The 20,868-nt window shown below is 47.5% G+C and overlaps 1 protein-coding gene across 3 annotated transcripts in view; it reads right to left on the reverse strand.

The window, feature by feature from the left end:
* Nucleotides 1–392: 392 nt before the first annotated feature.
* Nucleotides 393–20,868, reverse strand: part of LOC146860859 (interferon regulatory factor 3-like) — a 147,383-nt gene continuing 126,907 nt past the window's right edge. For all 3 annotated transcript variants that reach the window (XM_085644836.1, XM_085644837.1, XM_085644835.1), the window contains one exon: nt 393–1,550. In XM_085644836.1, coding sequence (XP_085500962.1) covers nt 1,332–1,550 — 219 coding nt within the window. In that variant the 3' untranslated portion in view covers nt 393–1,331. The remainder of the gene's footprint in view (nt 1,551–20,868) is intronic.

Below are 20,868 nucleotides of genomic sequence, written 5' to 3' on the forward strand. Positions count from 1 at the left end.
TTTAGGAATAGGTCAATGCTTGGTGCCAACCAGAAACAAATATACATCATTCATATTTGCAAATGGCTTTCTGGTTTAATAATTGGCTTTAACTAATATCACTTTAATAATTCACTTTTTCAAATGCTTCATACTTCGCTACTGATCAATGATTCAGGTTTCCATTCACATCCTTGGAAGTCTCCCACTCCCCCATGTCAAAATACAGCCTCCCATTTTATTTCCCCATCACACACTGCTGTCTTTAAAAAAAATAAAAAAACTTTTTTACTGAGGTTTTATTACTTTTGTGCGAGAATCTGGTTACAAAATGTCTTGCTTGGTACAGTAAAAGAAGAATGTAGCCAACGGTCATGTCACAACAATGAAAAAATAAATATTGAGTTATGTTATGTTATGTTACGACTATTTATTGTGCGCACAGATACTCCAGCCAAGGAGCGTCCTGGCGCAGAGACAAGGTAGCACGTAACACAACCACAGGCTAAAAACAGAAACTAAGAAACAGCTAAAACAAGAAGGTTTTTATAGCCCTCCGAAAGGTCAGAAGGTCCTCCAGCAAGCGGATTTCAACACATGTTAAGCAGGCATATATCAATAATCAGTGCCAAACATAAGTGTTCCACAGACAGTATGACACCGTGGGTTGTGAGTTTCGGTATGGAGATTCGTGTGGAGGCAATGAGATTAGGGTTGAAGGTTAAGCGTCACAGGCACTCCATACAAACAAATGCAACATGAAGGGGAGAGTGGGTAAAAACCTCTTGCGCTAACAGGGGACACAGGGAAACTGGGAAAAACCATGAAAAGTAGGAGGTAACAGAGGGAGGGGACACGAGTGATACTGGCAGGTGTTCATCCTGGAGAAAGGAGGTGAACATGGGCAGGGTTACTGGGGGTAGAGGGAAATCAGTGTGGCGGGTATATGAACTCTCAGGTCTGTCCATCCGGACAGCATGGGGGGTGGAGGGGATGGTAGGGACTCATTAAGATCACAGAGCATTAGCGGGCAGGGGGAGAGGATCATCAGCAGTCAGTCTTTAAATTGTGTGAGCACAGTTTCCCAGGCTGCTGCTATTGGGCATTTTCAGAGCTGCAGGACCTCTTCACAGTATAGTGCAGTGCTCTCTGCTTTCCCCAGTGGATGGGCGCCAAACTGTTGTCTTTCTTTGTATTCCATTCTATTTTTATAGCAGTTGTCAACAGGTAAGTGGTGTCTGGGCACAATAGAAGACTTTTATTGTTACCAACTGAAATGAGCTCATTTTATCAATCTTAAAAGGCTGAAAGTCTGAATGCGATCACTGGGGGTCCAACTTGTGACCACAAATTTAAACACAATTTTCAATAGAGGATGCAGTACTCCACTGAGCCAGAACCTGCTCCCAACAGTCTTGCTGGAAACCTCCAAATGAGACTGAATCGATGAGGTCGTAGAGACTATTTGTACTACTGCTGGATATTTGTAGACTTGCAGTTAAACTGTTCAAGGATGATGCACCTCTTCGCTGCACACACTCATACCAGAAGACACAAAATCGAGGTACGATCTGAAAAAACAAATCATCCAGTGAGGATTGTTTCACAGAAAACCACTATGTTTGACTTACTTGCATCACTGGTCATGTACTGACAAGAAATTTCACTCCATCAAGCTATCAGGGGATTTTCTGATAGTCAATTGCCTCTGAATGACCGGTAGCACTGGGGCAGTGTTAATCAAATGTCATGCATGGATCACAGGTGAGTAACTCTGCCCAGGTTCTACTGAGTTTTCAGAATTAATGGCCTATTGGCCTGTGTGCATTTCCAAGGCCTGACTAGAAACTAGAGGCAATAATGGTAAAAGATATTCAGACTTGTCCCACATTGCACTGAGTGAGAATAGCTAGTAACCCCAGATCCCCTCAATATATTTTCAATGCAGTTGGTAAAAAGCAATATGTTTTACAGACAGTGATGAGAAGAACATGAACCCGCTCCCACCACCACACAGTCCATTACCAACACAGGACTGGTGATGCATTGGGCCAGCACCCTACTAAATATTCTACTTCCTATTGGAATTATTGTAACCTGGAGACAAATCTTGACAGTCTTGCTGAACCAATGCACTCTCCTCCCAGCTGCAGCTTCTTCAAAAGTGGCTTGTGGTCTGTGTGAAAATAAAACTCATTCTACACAAGTGCGAACATATTCTGCAGCCCAAGTTGCTTCCAAAGCCTTCCTCTCTACTACTGAATTATTGCTTTCTACAGTGTTCAGTGATCTTGTCTTGAAGCAAAGGCCATTGGTCTTTTTACTTCCCCCCTCACTTGGGTAAACATCGCTCATACCCCCTGAGCGCTGGCATCAAGAGTCAAAACACTGGCTGATTTTGTATCAAATGGGGATAATGTTTTTTAATTCAAATTTCATTTTTGATTTGTCTAAAATTCTTCTCTTGCCTAGCTCTCCACTTGAAATCCTTTCTTTAAAAATTCTGTCATGGACTCTGTTTTCACTGTAAAGTTTTCAGCAAACTTCGATTAATATATAAGTCCTTTATAAGATTAAAATTGATCTTTTCCATGTGGGAAAGGAGCCAATCAGATCAACCTTATTAGGTCCTCTGTGGGTTTCTCCCCTTGACCTAAAATTGCATACCTAGGGTGTTCAATCTCTTCCTGTATGAATTAACACTTTTCTTTGTGCAGAGCCATCTAAGGGCCTGATTACAAGTCTGGTGGTCTTGGGACCGCCAGACTTGCGGTGGCCCATCAGCCACATTACAACTTGTAAAGTCATTGCGGCGGAGGACCGCCGGCTGCACCAGGGAACAGTTGTTCCTTCGTGGTGACGGAGGTGCGCAACAATGTAGTATGCTCAGCAGGACTGGCACAGTCCGGCTGAGAATATTATAAGTTCCGCCAGCCATTTCATGACAGGAGACCCGCCATGGAAAGGCTGGTGATTGAGGAACAAATGGGGCCCTACATGGCTCCCATGCCCCACGCCATGGGGATGCATTTGGGTGGCACACCATGTGCCCCATGTCTGTATAACCCCAAAGTTCCAGCATGGTATGGACATCACCTTACATGCCGTGCTGGATCTCTTTTGCCGTTACCATTGCGGTGCCTGGTTTCCAAGGACCGCCATGGGAAAGGTGAAGGATCGTCCGTCGTACACATGTTCATGGCAGTCCTTGCACAAGTTTTGCGCAGCTGTGCTGACGGAGAGCGGTCGCAACTGCGACAAACTTGTAATCAGGCCCTATAATCTTTAACACTTCTTCCAAGGCTTAGCTCTACTCACACTCAGTCCTCCATTCATCCAAATTATCATCCTGGAAGAAATCAACATTCTTTGATCTTAGAACAGTTTGTTGATCATATGTTGGAAGACACTGGCAGCTGCCAACCCAAAGTGAAGCCCAGTGAACTGATAATCTTCTTCCAACTGATTTTGATTCAAGTATTGTCAAAACCATTGCTTTATCCAAAATAAGGATTATTTCATTTATGTTTGTCAGTGTAAAACTGCCCATGGTATCTAGTTGTTCAAACTTCTTAGATCTATGCACATCCTCAGCAGCCATGCGACTTCTTTGTGATGCCCAGTGGTGAAAGCCACTCATAGGCTTTAACTGGCCAATTAATTTCCTCTTACTCCATTTCCTTCAACATATTCTTAACTTCATCCCTGGCAACTATGTCTAACAGAAATTTCCACCACCTTTCAACTTAATCTTATGTACGTACCCATTTACAATGTCAGTCATGCTTTGAAAAACATCATTATTTTTATCCACTACACTCTCCAATATATTCCCCCCTTGTACTACCAACTCTTGGTCCGTTGACCTGGGCTCCAAAATAACATGGAGATCACATTGATGTAACCATCTTAATATCGCAGGCCTACAACGCGCTACATAGAGTTTCACTTTTGTCTTGCGCCCCTTGAATTTAAAATTGGTTCAGTTATACCAAATGTGCATGTATTTTCTCTGACATATGCCTTGCGATGTACGTCACGAGGCTTAAGCCTTCCCTCTAACCAAGTTCTCTCAAGAAGAAACGTTGGTATTGTGGTAAACATGTACCTTTCTCATTCACCATGAATTTAATTTTAGATCTATTCTTTCTGGCTTTCTTATTTTCTTGACTATCTGTGCACAAAACATGATTGCCTCCTTCTGCTTCTCCCACAACACATGCCAATATGACTCCATTTATATCTTTGCATACCCTGGTTAAATTGCCTCTTCTACCACACTTTTACAATTTTTATCGATCATGAAACAGCTGTTTCTTTATCTCAGGCTGGTAAGAACATTGTTTCTTATTTTCCTCACAATTGCACTGGTGTCATGATCTCCACCCTCTCTCCTATACACACTGGTGAGCGATTGAGTAACAGCTTTCGGACCAGTGTGTTAACAGCAGCAGCAGCAGCCAGTTCTCTGCAGTGGGAGCACACCTTTTGTTAAATGGTCAGGGGCCATTGCTGGGTATGTGACCACCCCTCAGTTTTGATTGCTAACACCCATTGCTATCTTAACGTTTATTTTTGTAATGTGCAACTGAAACCCACAGGTTACAAATATTGAATATTCCTCCTTTGGCCAACCTTTTGCCTTTTCTTTCTTTGCACAGTTTTGATATTCAATTAACGGAGTAGGGTTTATGTTCCATGTCTCCTGGATGATAAATATTTGATATTACTTCAAATATGCCATAGCATCTTCATCTGGATTAAATTAGCTAAACATTGCAAATACAGATGTTTAATGAGTCAATGGTTAAATGTTTATTTTCAGTGCTCAGATGCTGAATTGAATTTCAATTCTTTTTGTGCCTATTGGTATAGGGCAGCCAACTCCAATCTTTAATTAATCTTTCTTGATCTTCTGCCTGTGCACATTGTCTTTCAGTGGACCAAGAATAGGTAATTGTTAAGTGTGCTGACGAGCAGTTTTTGCCAGTCATTTTCTTGTCAATTGCATCTCACAGAACTGAGTTATAATAAGATTCATTGTGATTTTTAAATAACTCAAACTTCAATTGAGAAGATCTGGCTTTAATTTCTTGCTTGTGCATTGGGTTAGCCTTATATATTTTGTAATTTTAATGCCCCATTTTCTAAAACATTTTCTTTGTGAATCACTGAGATGTCTGGATTTACTCATGTACAAAACGCCATAGGATAGTTAAAAAGACAGTTGCCGGGGACGAGGCCGGGCAAGATGGCCGAGCGGACGTAATCCGTCTTGGCTCCCGGTCCGTGCTTGAGTCTCCGGATCATATCCACGGAAATACGAGACCGCCACTGCCGCCACGAACACCGAGCGAAATCTCTAAGGCTGGTACATGTAGTGGTGCCAAGAAGTTGCAACGGGCGTTGCGTAGAAGCGTGAAACGGAGCCACAGAAGTACGATGGCGGACCCTCACAAAATGGTGCCTGCCTCTCTCTGAATCGAAAAGGAGCCTGCCGGACACGGGGGAGACCACGTTGTTAGAGCGGCTCTGGATCTCCGCTCCCCTCAAGACCTGGGACACATCGGTGAACACCATTGCCGCCCCTGATGAAGCAGGAAATTGCGGGGGCAGATTTCAGTGACATCTGGTGCAAGCGTTCGCACTACAGCGCTGCTACCATCAGGTGCGGGGGGCCTAGTGTACTAGAAGATCAGACGGCGCTCCACAAGCGGAGAGATTCAGGCCTGCAATACCTAACCTGGGCCAGACAGGGTGGGGGGGTCGGCCGAATCCTGGGAGCCATAGCACCCGTGCCTGACCCTAAAATGGTGGATTAGACACGAGTGCCCACTGTTAAAAAGGCCGTGTGGAGCCTGCAAACAACCTCTGCCTTCTCGCGGGTGTAGAGCCACACAACGACAGTGTCATGGTACGATCGAGGGCTCGGGCGCGCTGGGGAGCTCACGTCATTTAATGACTGTAGCGCCCCACCGAGAGGCACTACAAATTGAAAGGCCATGAGGAGATGGTGCTGAAGTACAGGAGGAGCCTGGCTGCAACACTATCTTCACAGTGTGAACCGGCAGATAAGAGGGTGATGGCAACGCATCTGGGCCCTGAAATGTGAAGATCCTTCCCATCGCAGTAAGAGCACATAGTGAGGACTTGCACTGGCGGGAGGAACAGACCAGCTGCAGCACAGCAAGGCAGAACCCCTGATGATCAGCAGGTGTGGGGAGAATTTGACAGGCTGACACCCACACCTCGACCTGTACCCTAGAGGATTGGTGCTAACACGATGAGAGTTCAGTGGATTGCGGGAAGTGAGGGAACAGAGTCTTATAGGTGGCCGCCAGCAATCCGTGACATCAGCCGCCAGCAGAGATAGAAGAGGATGGTAGAGGCCTTTCCGTAAGGTTGCAGAGGAGAGATCACTGGACTCGCCTCTATGCCGTCAAAGAAGACGCTGACCAAAGCTCTGACTAAAGTTTCCAATTTCTTCTCCCCAGTGGATAAGCAGTTGCCTTTAGAACGCGATGACAATACAGACACCATGACCCTCACGAAGTATGATCTCATGGCCTCCCTGCAAGATTTCAAAACAGAACTCCGAAAAGAGCTTGGTCAGGACATTAAAGCCTCCATTGATCAGCTGAAGACCGATCTCAGTGAAAGATTAGCCACCCTCCAATAGGACGTGGACTCCGTGGGAGTCAGAATGGTAGATATAGAGACGCAGACTCAGGAAGTCGACAAACGAACCTCTGACATGCAGGACAAGATGCATGCCCTCCAAGATCAACTACTTCTAACCCAATTGAAAGCAGAAGATTTGGAGAACAGGGCTCGAAGAGACAACATAAGGGTCCGGGACCTGGAGGAGGGAGCAGAAGGCCACGATCTTGAAGCTTTCCTCGAGGGCCTATTTGCAGAGATCCTGAGCCCACAAACACTTAAGATGAAGTTAGAGCGTGCCCATCTATTTGGAGAACCATCGACGGGAAGACAGAGGCGCACACGAGACGTACTGGCGAAATTCCACTCCTATAAGGTGAAAGAAGCAGTCTTGCTGGCGGCCAGGAAGCATAACACGATCTCTTTCCAGGATCACACATGCAGCATCTATCAAGACCTGGCACCCTCAACCTTAGCACGGAGGCAGCAATTTCGACCCATTACCTCCAAACTACTCAGCGTCAAAAAAACCAGATACCGCTTGACATACCCGTTTGGACTTAGTTTTGAGTACAAAAACAAGCTACGCCATGTTACAGATCTGAAGGAAGGTATGGACTTACTGGGACTCTCTGAAACCGATCTTAAACCTTCCCAAATTAAAGTACAAGGGGCAAAGCGGTCTGACCTATCGCCGTTACAGTGGTCCATGAGCTCAAGGGGGAATCACAAGTGATGATGGAGACCAGAGACTATAGTATGTAATTTCACAGGGGCTGCGGAGTAATGCTCCTCCCTTCATCAGACAATAGTGCACAGTTGAAGGCAATGACACTTTCAAAGCACGACGACCAACTCAGGGCTGCGGATAAAATGGAGCTACTCGACTTCGGAGAGCCATCCTACAAGGTGCACTCTGATACTTTTGATATGCCGAGACGGGCGCGGATGGGGACATCGGTCACGCCATCCACCAACACGTCTGGATAGATGATTACATCTATGATCGGAGACTCACCATTGATCCGACACTTGTTAATGTTGGTAAAGTTGGGGGTTAGGTTTTTTCTTTTATTTCTTAGTTTTTGGGGAGGGGGGAGGTTAAGGGAATGGTAGCAGCGGCACACAAATAGACAACACACCGGCCTTTTGATTAGGGAACAACCATCAAGACAGGCTTACCTGGGGGATCTACACGTGTTTACTTTTGACCATGATAAGTATACTACACGAGGGGGATGTGAGAAGGGAGGGGGAGGTAGCTAAGGGACAATGGTAATTTCTATAGGTTCTTGGAACGTCAAAGGATTAAATTCACCACAAAAGAGAAAGAAAATCAGGAAATATCTCACTGATCACCACTTTGACATAGTGGCGCTCCAGGAGACGCACCTCTGGAGAGCTGAAGAATTGAGGCTCAAACACAAACAATACCCCCTTATTTACAAATCCTCAGCACTCACTAAGCACTGGGGAGTTGCACTCCTATTCCATACATAGATGAAGTTTCAACCACTAGATATATACTCAGATAAGGAGGGCAGGATAGTTATGGTTAAGGGCACACTGAAGGGTAAACTTAGTACTTTTATCGCCGCTTACGCGACCAACACTGGCCATAAGGGGCTTTTTAGATACCCTACTAGACAAGATAGATGACTTTGCGGAAGGGCCAACGATCCTAATGGGAGACTTTAACCTCACCTGGCAGGTGGGCTTGGACAGCACACACTCACACCGAGCTGAATCTAGTTCCTTCAATGCAGAAATTAAAAGGAGAATAAATGACACTGGTATCCGCGGCACCTGGCGTACTCTGTACCCTCATTCTAGGGACTATACGTTCTACTCCCACGTACACCATACCTATTCCAGATTGGATTATATCTTTCTCAGTGAAAACCTAATGGGCACCCTCAAGGAGGCTAAGATTTTCCCCCTCTCCCTTTCCGATCAGTGTCCCATTTCGATTTGCTTGCAGTGGGGGGCGGGCTCGGCGACCACTCCTAAATGGTATTTCATGACTTCCCTTACACGAGACAGGGTGTTACGCACCGAACTACGAGAAGCGATCACAGTTTTTTTAAAATTAAATATAGCTGAGGACACCTCCGTCGGCAATAAATGGGACGCTTTTAAAGCAGTCATAAGGGGAAAATGCATAGAGCTGAATTCCACATTACATCGACAACGTGCTAAGGAGAGGGAGGATCTGGAGATAGAATTAGAATTGGTTGAGAAGACACATAAATCAAACCCTACTAGGACTTCCCTACGCACCCTTACTGCATTGCGGGATAAACTAAAGGCTATCTATAGGGCAGAACTCACGCTCTTAAAGCTGCGTCACATCTCTTACACCCAGGGGAATAAAATAGGCCAACACTTAGCTAGACAACTGAAAGAGAAACTCGAAAGGGAATACATTGGAGGTATACGGGATAAGAACAATGAGCTAATACAGACTGATAAAGACAAAGCAGATATTTTTGGTTCCTTTTATAGATCCCTTTACACCGGAGAACCCAGAGATGTTGAGTTGCAGGAAATTATCTCCAGGAGTTCCAATTTCCCCAAGTATCACAATGTAAAAATGACAGACTCATAGCTCCTATAACAGCGGAGGAAGTGACTGCAGCCATCACTGCTCTTAAAGTACACAAGTCCCCTGGACCTGACGGACTGACGGCCCATTTCTATAAAACCTTTGCACCTGACCTTACTACGCACCTCACAGGTCTTTTTAATCACATGGCGGAGGCCGGAGAGGTGACACCCTCAATGGCCGAGGTGGTAGTGACAGTCATCCCTAAACCCGGGTAAAATGCGCAGCAGTGTACCTCCTATCACCCTATTACGCTTTTAAATTCAGACGCAAAACTTTACTCTGCTATTCTGACAGCTCAGATAAATGATCTGATGCCAGACCTAATCCACCCTGACCAAACCGGCTTCATCAAAGGACGCCAGACACACAACAATATCAGGTGCACAATACATCTCATTGAAAAAGTAACCAAACGCAAGATCCCAGGGGTGCTGGTTGGTGTAGATGCCGAGAAGGCCTTTGACCGGGTGGATTGGACCTTTCTTTTCAACACGATAAAACACTTTGGCTTCGCAGATAGATTTATCCAAATGATTAAAGCTAACTACACTCAACCCCACTCTAGGGTGCAGGTAAATGGAGTACTGTCGGCCTCCTTTTCCCTTACGAGAGGCACGAGACAAGGGTGCCCACTGTCGCCCTTACTATTCGCCCTTAGTATTGAGTATCGAGAGACTCATGCAATTAAAGGGATACCCTTCGGGGGTGACGACCACAAAATGTCTTTTTGCAAACGATGTGCTCCTTTCCCTCGCAGAACCCTCAATATCGCTTCCTGCTCTGCAAGTTGAGCTGGCCAAGTTTGAGGCGGTAGCAGGCTTTAAGATTAACCTTGATAAATCATTTATACTTAATCTCACGGTCTCCGCTGAAGAGGCCAGCGATCTGCAGTCTCAATCCCCGCTACAATGGACTGACCACTCGCTTCAGTACCTGGGGATCCAATTGACACCACGGGTGGAGGGGCTTTACAAGGCGAACTTCCCGCCTGCTCTCTTACAACTTCTAAACGATCTTAAACGTTGGAAGCCCCTGTTTATTTCATGACTCGGCCGAATACATGCAATCAAAATGACGGTTCTTCCCAAACTGCTATATCTTTTTCAGGCTCTACCTATTGAGTTAGACACTCCTACCTAAAATTAAATCCCTGCTTAGCCGGTTTATATGGCAAGGACTGAGAGCAAGACTATCATTCTCACTATTGCGACGCCCCAGAGCAGTGGGTGGAGTGGGATTACCCAATCTCGGCCTGTATTACAAAGCCGCTCAGTTACGGGTAGTGACGAAGTGGTTCAAGTGGGAGTCGGAGAAACATTGGCTTCATATGGATAGAGCTATTGTGGGGAGGACAATCTGGGACCTAATATGGAAGCCCAAGAAAGAGACCAGTGAATGCATATATCAGCACCCGCACTACATTGAAAGTATGGGACTCAGTGAATGGAACTGACCAGTAGACCACTTTCCGCTCCCACTACACACCAACCTGCTCTCCTCCACACCCTCAGTGTGTCCGAGATATATGTCTATGTGGAAGGGGGTAATACAAAGAGAAATATTAGATAGGGAATGGACTGTGCTATGGTCCGACATCTCGAAATGTAATCACTCTCTGGAATTAAGAGAAGCACATGTAAAAACATTGATGGACTGGTACTTATATCACGCCAAACTTAAACGCATCTTCCCGAACACATCTGATAGGTGTTGGAGGGGTTATGGCTTGCTCTGGGATTTCCAACACATCTGGTGGGACTGTCCCACCATAAGGCCGTTCTGGGAGGAAATCCTAGCACATATTAAGACCATGCTAGGCTATCCCATACCGACTACTATAGAAGGGGTTTTCCTAGGCATCTGTGATCCTTCTCTCAAACACCAAACCAAAGCAGATAAGGCCATCATGTGGACGAGCATAGGAGCTGCTAAAGTGACAATCGCAGCCGCTTGGAAGAAAAAATGAGCTCCCACTATTTCACAATGGCATTCGCGGCTCTAGAAACTACTTTGTCTTGAGAGAATGGTGGATATCTTCCGCGATGACTATAAGAGCTTTGAATACAAATGGGGTCCACTGGTTACCTTTCTTACAAGGGGCTTACCATTGGCAGTGTGTCCGCTTTCACTCAGGGATATGCATCTCTTCCAATTTAAGTATTTAGCACATGAACAGACGGTACAATAATTTTCATAGCTAGAGCTGCCACCACTACCTTGTTGTTGGGAAGGGTGTTTTTTTCCCCTTTATTATTTTATTTTTCCTTTCCGTCTTTGGGGAATTTTTTCTTTCTTTTTCTTATAATTGTGTTTTTATAGAGAGACCTTCCCGGTTGGAAGGGTAGGGCAAAAATCCTGTCGCGAAAGAAAGATGGGTTGCCGTTTCACATTTTTGCAAAGGGGATATCCTAGGCCTGCACACTAACGGAAACTGTACTAGATATCATAGAATTTCCATAAAGGAAGGCTTGGGTATGATTGAATAAGCAAGTTCAACCCTATTACTTTTCATGGTGCACTGCTTTCCGCTTTTGACTCTGAAATCCCTTTTGCTGTAATGTATGCAATGTATGTCTAACGGAAATGCTAATCAATACAAGTTTGAAAAAAAAAAAGACAGTTGCTTCCCACCATGTAGGCTCCACTCCGGAGGTGCTGTTTGTAGTAGGTTTATTGACAAACACACTCACAGACACGCAAACTTAAATAACACAGTCTCACATGTGTATTGCTTCTTAACCTCTTCAGTGCCCCGCCCTTTCCACGCCCTGTGCCGGGCGTTGCATTAGCGGGCGGGGTTCATGACGAGATAGTCTCGTCATGGGCACAGCGCAACCGCGCTCCATGACGAGACTATCTCGTCATGGGCACTGAAGGGGTTAACTTCCTATTGTAGACATAACTGGCCTGTGGAGTACTCTTTGCCTGCCCAGGAGCAAATGACTCAGCTCCCCCTAGATGGCAGTGAGCTCACACAGCACCTGTTTCCATGTAACCATCCAGAACTCTGGATTGGATGGGGTTAGATGTAATTACAACCTACAATGGTACCAGATCTCATTTTTTTTTTTTTGAAAACCTTTATTAACCGCAGTTGCATCAATTTACATTGTACTTCCATTTGCCAAAGCGTCAATTCAGCAATACAAAAATACACATGTTCAGAAGGTGAGACACAGCCAGTTAGCCGACAACCCGGAGGTCCGGCGGCGGTAAACAGTTGAACATATGCATAGGAATCAGGTGTGTACATTGTATGTAAGTGGGTCTATGGTGCTTTTCTGTTTTTCGTCGTGTAGCATCTGAAGCGCATTGCCTGCAAGAGAGGAAGGCGCTATGTTCCAGCCCTCATTGCGGCGCCGTCGATTAGCCCCTAGGCCCGCAGGGGGAATCGCGCAAGGCACCAGGTTCCCCACCAAATGCCCAGGTCTCCGGGCAACGGAGCCCTGGTGTCCTACTCTGGGCGTAAGCTGGAGCGCGACGAGGAGGTTGCAGTATAGCTCACAAAGACACACATGTCAGCGTGTGTATCCGACGAACCCAGTGTGCCGGTTCGCAGCTCAGCTCTATGCGCGCGGAGCATGACGCTCTATCGTCCCTTCAGCGGTGCGCTCCCCAGGCCGCCGAGCGCTTGTGCAAGCCTGGTATGGAACTCTGCGCGTTTCGAGTGGATCATCCCGCGTTTGCCAGGCGTAGCCGCTGTCTGCGCGTAGTGCGTGCCATTGCTGCCTCATCAGTGCTACACAGAGCGCGCTAGGTAGAGCAGCGCCTCGGGGGCGTCGGGTAACACATCCAGCAACTGTTTCTGTGGTTGGACACGGGTTCGGTCAGGGAGCGTAGCCAGCAGCCGAGCTGCTCCCCGTGTGCGTACTATGAATGGAGGGGTCAGGGTTAGGGTCAAAAACTCGGGTGAGGTCCAGAGTAAGAGGGGAGGGGGGGAGGTGGAGATCGTTCTGCATGAGAGTGGGAGGAGACAGTAGCTGTCAAGTGGGGCATAGCTGGGCCATATGGGAGGCGTGCCGAGCAGCAGGTCGTGGGGGGGGGGGAGAGAAGGGGGTTGGGAGGGGGGGGCAGGAGGCCGTCGAAAGGGGCCAAGAGCCCGCTGTGTCTGCGTCCGTAGCCCTAGATTATCCTCTCGTACGAGGGAGGTGCTCCTCCATGCCTAGGAGGGGGCCTCGGAATGGGGCGGAGTGGTCATATCTTCCCGGGTGTGTCCGTATCCCAGTATCGCGCGCGCCCTCTCAAACTGCGGTGGCAGCAAGCCCCGCGCGCGCACCATAGACACGCTGTAGGCGATGTCTGGCAGCAGCCCCCTGCAGAGTAAAGAGCGAGAGGCGCTAGGGGGGTAAGCAAGCAGAGGGGGCCGGGAGCTATCTCCGTCATGGTCTCAGGGATGTCGCCATCCAGCCAGCAGGGCAGCGATGCCCTCCAGAGGCTCAGGTTATCCCTCGGTTCCGGCAGGCCACCTGAAGGGCTGTAAGGAGGTCATCCCAAATTTGGGCGATGGGGAACATCCGGAGCCCTGCAGTTTCCTCACGTAGAAGCACTGCACTCTCCGCCTGCGCCCAGTTTACGAAGGAGGCCCTCCAGTGTCTGATGTGCGGGGGGGCCGTTGCCTTCCAATGCTTGGTGAGCAGGCATTTGGCTGTTACAAGCCCCATGTCCCAAAAGCGCGCCTGCACTTTATTTGCTTTTGTGCGCTTGTATAAGCCTAAGATGCATGCCTCCCACGTGCGTGGTAGTCGTCCATCTGTACCGCGCTCAATCAGTGACAGCACGTCGTTCCAGTATGCCTGCACACCAGTGCAATGCCATAGCATATGTAAGAGGTCCGCTCCCGGTAGCGAGCACCGCTGGCAGACAGCGTCTGTCCGCAAGAAATATCTGTTTATCTTTTCAGGTGTGAGATACGCACGCTGCAGTATGTAATATTGTATAAGTTTAAAGCGGGGGTTGCGTGGAACGTTAGTCGGACTGGCCAGTATCATCGCCCATTCTTTGTCTGTCCAGTCTCTGCCCCTGTCTGCCGCCCAGCGCTCCCTCAGCACCAAAGTGGATGGCTGCGAATGCGCCAATAGTGCCTGCGCTAGCCAATGTATGACATGCGCGCCATTTCCCATAACGTGCAGATATTGAATGAAGGTATGCGTCGGCGGCTCCACCGCCATGTCACCCCAGGAAGCCGTGAGTGTCTGCATGAGGGAGGCATGCAGGAGGAACTGCCCTGCCGGGAGCGCCGTGTCTTCAGCCAGGGCGGCGAACGTAAGCAAGTCGCCATCTTCATATAGATCACTCAGCGTGTCTACTCCTGCCTGCTCCCATCCTGTTAAGTGGGCCTCCGTGAGCGGTCCCGTCGGGCCAGGCATGCCCAATAACAGTAACTCCGGGGCGTACGGTGTGGTCGCGCGTGTGAGGCGAAGGCACCGCTGGAAACATCTGCGCGCCACTGCCAGGTAGATCTGGGAGGGGCAGGGCGCGCGGGTCAGCGGGTGGAACAGCGTGTTGATTTGTGTCTGCGTCCAGGCAGTCGCATGCGAGGCAGTGTCCTCTAGCTGCTTGCCGCCCAGCCACCCCGCCACCCATTGCATCTGCGCCGCTAGGTAGTTGTTCTGCTTGGGTTTTCGGATCAGATAGAACCCGCTCATCAGAGCCTCACTAACCCAGCCAGAACGTTACCCCCTCCCTAGAACCTATTTACAATCCTGCAACCACATATATCTACCACCTAAGGACAGGGGATTCCTACTATACATACCAAGACCTCTTACAATCGGCGGCCTCGCGATCCCATACGGATCCAGACCTCTCTGCCCATACGACAGTATCACAAGTGGCGGCCTCGCGGTCCCATACGAACCCAGACCTCTCTACCCAGACGGCAGTCTCAGCACAATCGGCGGCCTCGCGATCCCATACGGATCCAGACCTCTCTGCCCATACGACAGTATCACAAGTAGCGGCCCCGCGATCCTATCCGGATCCAGACCTCTCTGCCCATACGACAGTATCACAAGTGGCGGCCTCGCGGTCCCATACGAACCCAGACCTCTCTACCCAGACGGCAGTCTCAGCACAATTGGCGGCCTCGCGATCCCATACGGATCCAGACCTCTCTGCCCATACGACAGTATCACAAGTGGCGGCCTCGTGGTCCCATACGAACCCAGACCTCTCTACCCAGACGGCAGTCTCAGCACAATCGGCGGCCTCGCGATCCCCTACGAATCCAGACCTCTCTGCCCATACGACAGTATCACAAGTGGCGGCCTCGCGGTCCCATACGAACCCAGACCTCTCTGCCCAGACGGCAGTCTCAGCACAATCGGCGGCCTCGCGATCCCCTACGAATCCAGACCTCTCTGCCCATACGACAGTATCATAAGTGGCGGCCTCGCGATCCCCTACGAATCCAGACCTCTCTGCCCATACGACAGTATCACAAGTGGCGGCCTCGCGGTCCCATACGAACCCAGACCTCTCTGCCCAGACGGCAGTCTCAGCACAATCGGCGGCCTCGCGATCCCCTACGAATCCAGACCTCTCTGCCCATACGACAGTATCACAAGTGGCGGCCTCGCAGTCCCATACGAACCCAGACCTCTCTGCCCAGACGGCAGTCTCAGCACAATCGGCGGCCTCGCGATCCCCTACGAATCCAGACCTCTCTGCCCATACGACAGTATCACAAGTGGCGGCCTCGCGATCCCCTACGAATCCAGACCTCTCTGCCCATACGACAGTATCACAAGTGGCGGCCTCGCGATCCTATACGAATCCAGACCTCTCTACCTAGACGGCAGTCTCATACGACAGTTCATCCTATGATCACCATAACATACAAAAAGGGAATCAGTCTCACTATTCATCAGATCACACAAGGACTGCCAGTTCGAGCATAGCCTGTTCTTAGGTTCGAGGGGCTCCTCTTTCCCTTATTCAGTTACCACTTACCTGATCAGGGTTAACATCTGTTCATGTAGCCGCAGCTGACTAGAAGAATAGGCTACCCTCTTATACAAGAACACGCAGCACATGTTGGTTCACTACAAACTGGATACTTTATTACTCATTACATACACAATCACATAGCATTACGATATAACACATAACCTGCAAAGAAAAGTGAAAGATTAAGTTGTACACTCTAATAAGAAAGGGTCGACATCACCTTAGTAGTATGTAGCCTGCACTCAGTGGTCATCTAGGCTCCCTTCTCGTCTGTGCCTCGGCTCGCCTGGAATCACCCTTCTCCGAGTCACTGGGACCTCTTCCTTATCGGCTACTCTCTCCTCTCTGGCTATTCTGTTAGGAAAGCATCTGTCTCTCGGTTCTTCTCTGCCTTCAAGATGGCGTCTGTCTTCCCTGGAATAAGTAGTAGCTTTACTGCTAACGGCTAGATGCCGCCTACGGACTGAACATGTAACTGCCTCAGACTTTCACTAATATAGAGGTGCGTTTCCTCATGGAAAATTCCGGCCCGTAACCTGCCGCCCACCAAATTCTTGTACCTCCCCGTACCAAGGACACGTTCCCAGCCGGCCGGCCTGATGTAGTGTCTTCGGCATGAAGAAAAATACAATCCTTCGATAAGGGCCGGCCTGAACCGGTTCTCTCCAAGCGAATAACACCTCATAACTAAAACATTGCATTTGACCTAGAAGCATCCCAAGCTGCCGGAGCAGAAAGAAAGATGGAGTCTCTCCCGTTTGAGGCCTACCAGGCCTGAATTCAGCACAGCTCCATGAAATACCCTCACTACAGGACAGGTTATCCCTAATACTAACGAATCTATCCCCTAGGCTATGTGTGCGAGCCCTGATCTATGGGGAAGAGCACAGAATCATGTCGAAGTGCCTAGTAAATAGGCTCCATTCACTACTCTAACCCTTAGACTTGAATGGTAAGAGACTGAAGTCACATTTAATCATCTTTTCCTCACAAGAAGGCCGGGAAAATCGAGCAGAACATTTCACCCTTGACTTCAGTCTATTATACATTCATTAAACGGAACTAATATCTGTGGAAGAATAATATGAAACAAGACTAACTGATCTATGTCTAGTACCAGGTGTGCAGAATTGAAGTAGTGAAGGAATACACTGAATAAAGCAACAGATAGAAATCAAAATGCTGATAGTAATCAGAATACCTCCTAATATTTGACGTAACATATGTAAATCAGGTAACCAATTAAAGAGCCAGTCAAACCAGCCCTGGTCAATGTGTTTTCTAACTTCTTCTGTCAAGTCATGTAATTTATCAATGTGAGCTTGAATGGATTTTGTATGATCCGACAAGTTAAAACAACAAAGACCCTCAAAATCAGAACAATCGTGTCCATGTTTAAGCAAAAGATAATCAATGGCCGCTCGATTTTGCAAGATAGCCCTACGTTCACCCTGGGCGTCTAATAGCATGTCAGACAGGACTGTAGAAGTATGATTGATGGATTTTACCATCCAGCAGGCCATTTTCCCAATAGATTTGGCATTAGAAACTGCCAAAGCAGGAACACCAACAATTGAAATAGCCAGGCTAAGGTATTCAGACTTGGAATATAAATGCAAAGATGAGTCACAATCCTCCTGTAACCTCACTGTATCTCGAATCACACAAGAGTTGGCATTCGGATGTGATGAGAACATGAGCAAGCTCAGTCTAGTAATGGCACAAGGGCCTCCAGAAATATTTGCGGGTATATATGGCCAGGAAGTATTACCACATGAGAAAAGCCATCCGGCAGGCAGCAACATCGTGCGATAGTGACTGGGGGTAACTACCATACTCTTGCAAGTCATGTTATTCTGAACAGAAGTACATGTTTTCGGTGTCCTTTGAAGGCACAAAGTTCGTTCATGAGCGGTGAATGAAGTAGCACCTTTCAATCTTAAACGCATACATTCAGAAATCACCCTAGGATCACAAGTAAGGAAAAAACATAAATCACCCTGTGTGATATTATAGGTAACTATTTGGGACTGGATGGGCGGTATCGGGTCTGACAGTACAGTACACAAGGGGCAATACTCATGGGCAGCGAAATCGCCCAGAAGAACATTGGGGCGAGCATTTGATATATTAAAAATATGAGTCAAAGTCTCCAATGAAGCAGGGACAGCAACTAAACAAGCTGCCAGAATGTCCGTCACCGATCTCATCGGTGTCAAGCAGAAATGAGGGGCTTTAGTCACTTGCTTGGCCAATGTAATCCAAAAGTTCGGCGACGAATCCCACGCAGCGAAGGAACGCGACACTCGGGTTCTCAACTCAGCCCGGGTTGATGGGATCCCTCCTCTCTCGTCGTACCAGCCCAAAAGGAGTCCAACGCCGACACATCCTGCAGCAACAGTCCAAAGAATGATCTAAAAGAGAATCAAATACAGGCATTATTCATTCTCGTAAGTAACATTTGTCAGCCGGGACTGCTTCCCAGCTATCTTTCCCTGGTCTCATAACTAAAATGGTGTTGTCTTGACCGGTTGCAATGACTTCTGCTTGTTCAGGGGGATTCTTAGGCGACTGCACCCAAACTATGGCCCCAGGATTATCTGTGGAGCCAAAACCTTTCTGGCCTCGTACAGTTAGCAACGTTGGGGCAGTGCCTTTTGTGATCTCACCACTGAAAACAGGCATTATTAACAATTGAGCCACTCGGTCAGTTTGATGTATCAGTAAGTCAACCTCACTGCTATTCAGCAGGAGCACCTTAATCTCTCCCTGATAATCACTATCAATGATTCCTCCAAGCACCTGAATGCCTTTTACAGCCAGCCCCGATCTAGTGGCGATTAATCCGAAATTTCCAGTTGGTATATGAACACCAACACCGGTTTCAATGATGACTCGATCTTTACTTTTTATAATGGTGTCATCCATGGCATGCAAGTCTAAACCTGCCGACCCTGGGGTCGCTCTACATGGAGCCAAAGCTCCGGGAGTAATCTCCCAGTACATCACAGTCTCTCTGATCTCATTGGGCTTAGCATCAACATTCGGAGGAAACAAACGCATAAGTGGGGATTCAGCATTTAGAAAAGGACGGTTATTCAAAATCAATAGCGCTTGAGGCAAAACGTCTCGCCAATTCTTATACTTGTCATCTGTTAATTTGCGCAATTGGTCTTTCAGCAGGCCATTCAACCTCTCCACAAGACCCGAGGCCTGTGGATAATATGGTATATGAAACACCCATTCAATATTGTTTTCCACACAGAATTCCTGTACCAATCTTCCACGAAAATGGGATGCATTATCAGATTGAATTTGGAATGGCACACCATAATACATCATAATCAATTCCAATGTTTTAATAGTATTCAATTGGGTAGCTTGCTTACAGGGAAGGGCCACCAACAGGCCACTGTATGTATCAACAATGGTGCAAACATATTGACAATTCCTACTCATAGGAAGTGGACCAATGTAATCAATCTGCCAAATTTGAGCGGGCAATTTCCCGCGATGTAAATGACCTTTAACAATTTGGGGCACTTTGCGCTGCCTGATATGCTGACAAATGGGACAATGTAGAATAACATTTTTGATTAAATCTAGGGGAATATAAATTCCTCGATCAGCAGCCCACCTGCTAGTGGCTTTCTCTCCAAAGTGTCCTGCTTTCTGGTGGGCCCATTTCGCCAATCCCGCAATATCAGAATCTTGCGTGTCCACCACTGCCTCAGCAATTTTAGATTTCTCATCTGCAATATTATGAAAGAATTTGTCAAGAGAGTCTATCGGGGTATGAGCATCCACATGGAAGATTGTAACAGTACTCTGTGGGAGCATTTCCCAAATCTCCTGCCATAATTCTTTTCCCCACAGTTCTTTTGAATGGATTTTCCAACTATGGGAATGCCAGGTCGGTAACCAAACTGCCAGTCCATTGGCAGTAGACCAAGAATCGGTAAAAATATGACATGTGCCAGGTAACTCTTGTTTCAGAACTTGATAAACAGCATAGAGTTCAGCAAATTGACTGCTCTTACCCTCACCAGTTGTACTCAGCAATTTTTGTGTGATCGGATTATAGGACACTGCCTTCCAATGCCGTTTCGTCCCTATGAACCTTGCTGAACCATCCGTAAACCAGACATGGTTTCTGTCCTCTGCGGACAAATCATCAAAAGGTTTACCCCACTTAACAGGAGACTCCTGTACTAAAGGTACGGAACATTCACTCTCAGTCTCAGTTGATGGCGCCCGTGCCACCTGCTCATGCAAAGATGCAACTCCTTTTTGTCCCACACGTGCCCTGTCTTGTATATACCATTTCCATTTAATCACACTCGCCTCTTGAGCGTGTCCAATTCGGTGAGTTTTCGGCGAACTCATAACCCACTGCATGATAGGAATTTCAGGTCGCAAAACTATATCATGTCCCAAAGTCAATTGCTCGGTATCCACCAGAGCCCAATAACATGCAAGTAACTGTTTCTCAAAAGGTGTATAACGCTCACCAGCATCAGGTAACTTTTTAGTCCAGAAACCTAACGGTACTCTACTCTTGCCTTGTTTCTGCCACAAACTCCAATTCGCATAAAGGCCTTGTACAGACACATTCAAATCCACATCACCATCACATACAGGCCATAAATCCAGAGCATGCTGAATTGCTTCTT

The sequence above is a fragment of the Triturus cristatus genome, chromosome 3_1 (genome assembly GCF_964204655.1).
Source record: "Triturus cristatus chromosome 3_1, aTriCri1.1, whole genome shotgun sequence".
Lineage (NCBI taxonomy): Eukaryota > Metazoa > Chordata > Amphibia > Caudata > Salamandridae > Triturus > Triturus cristatus.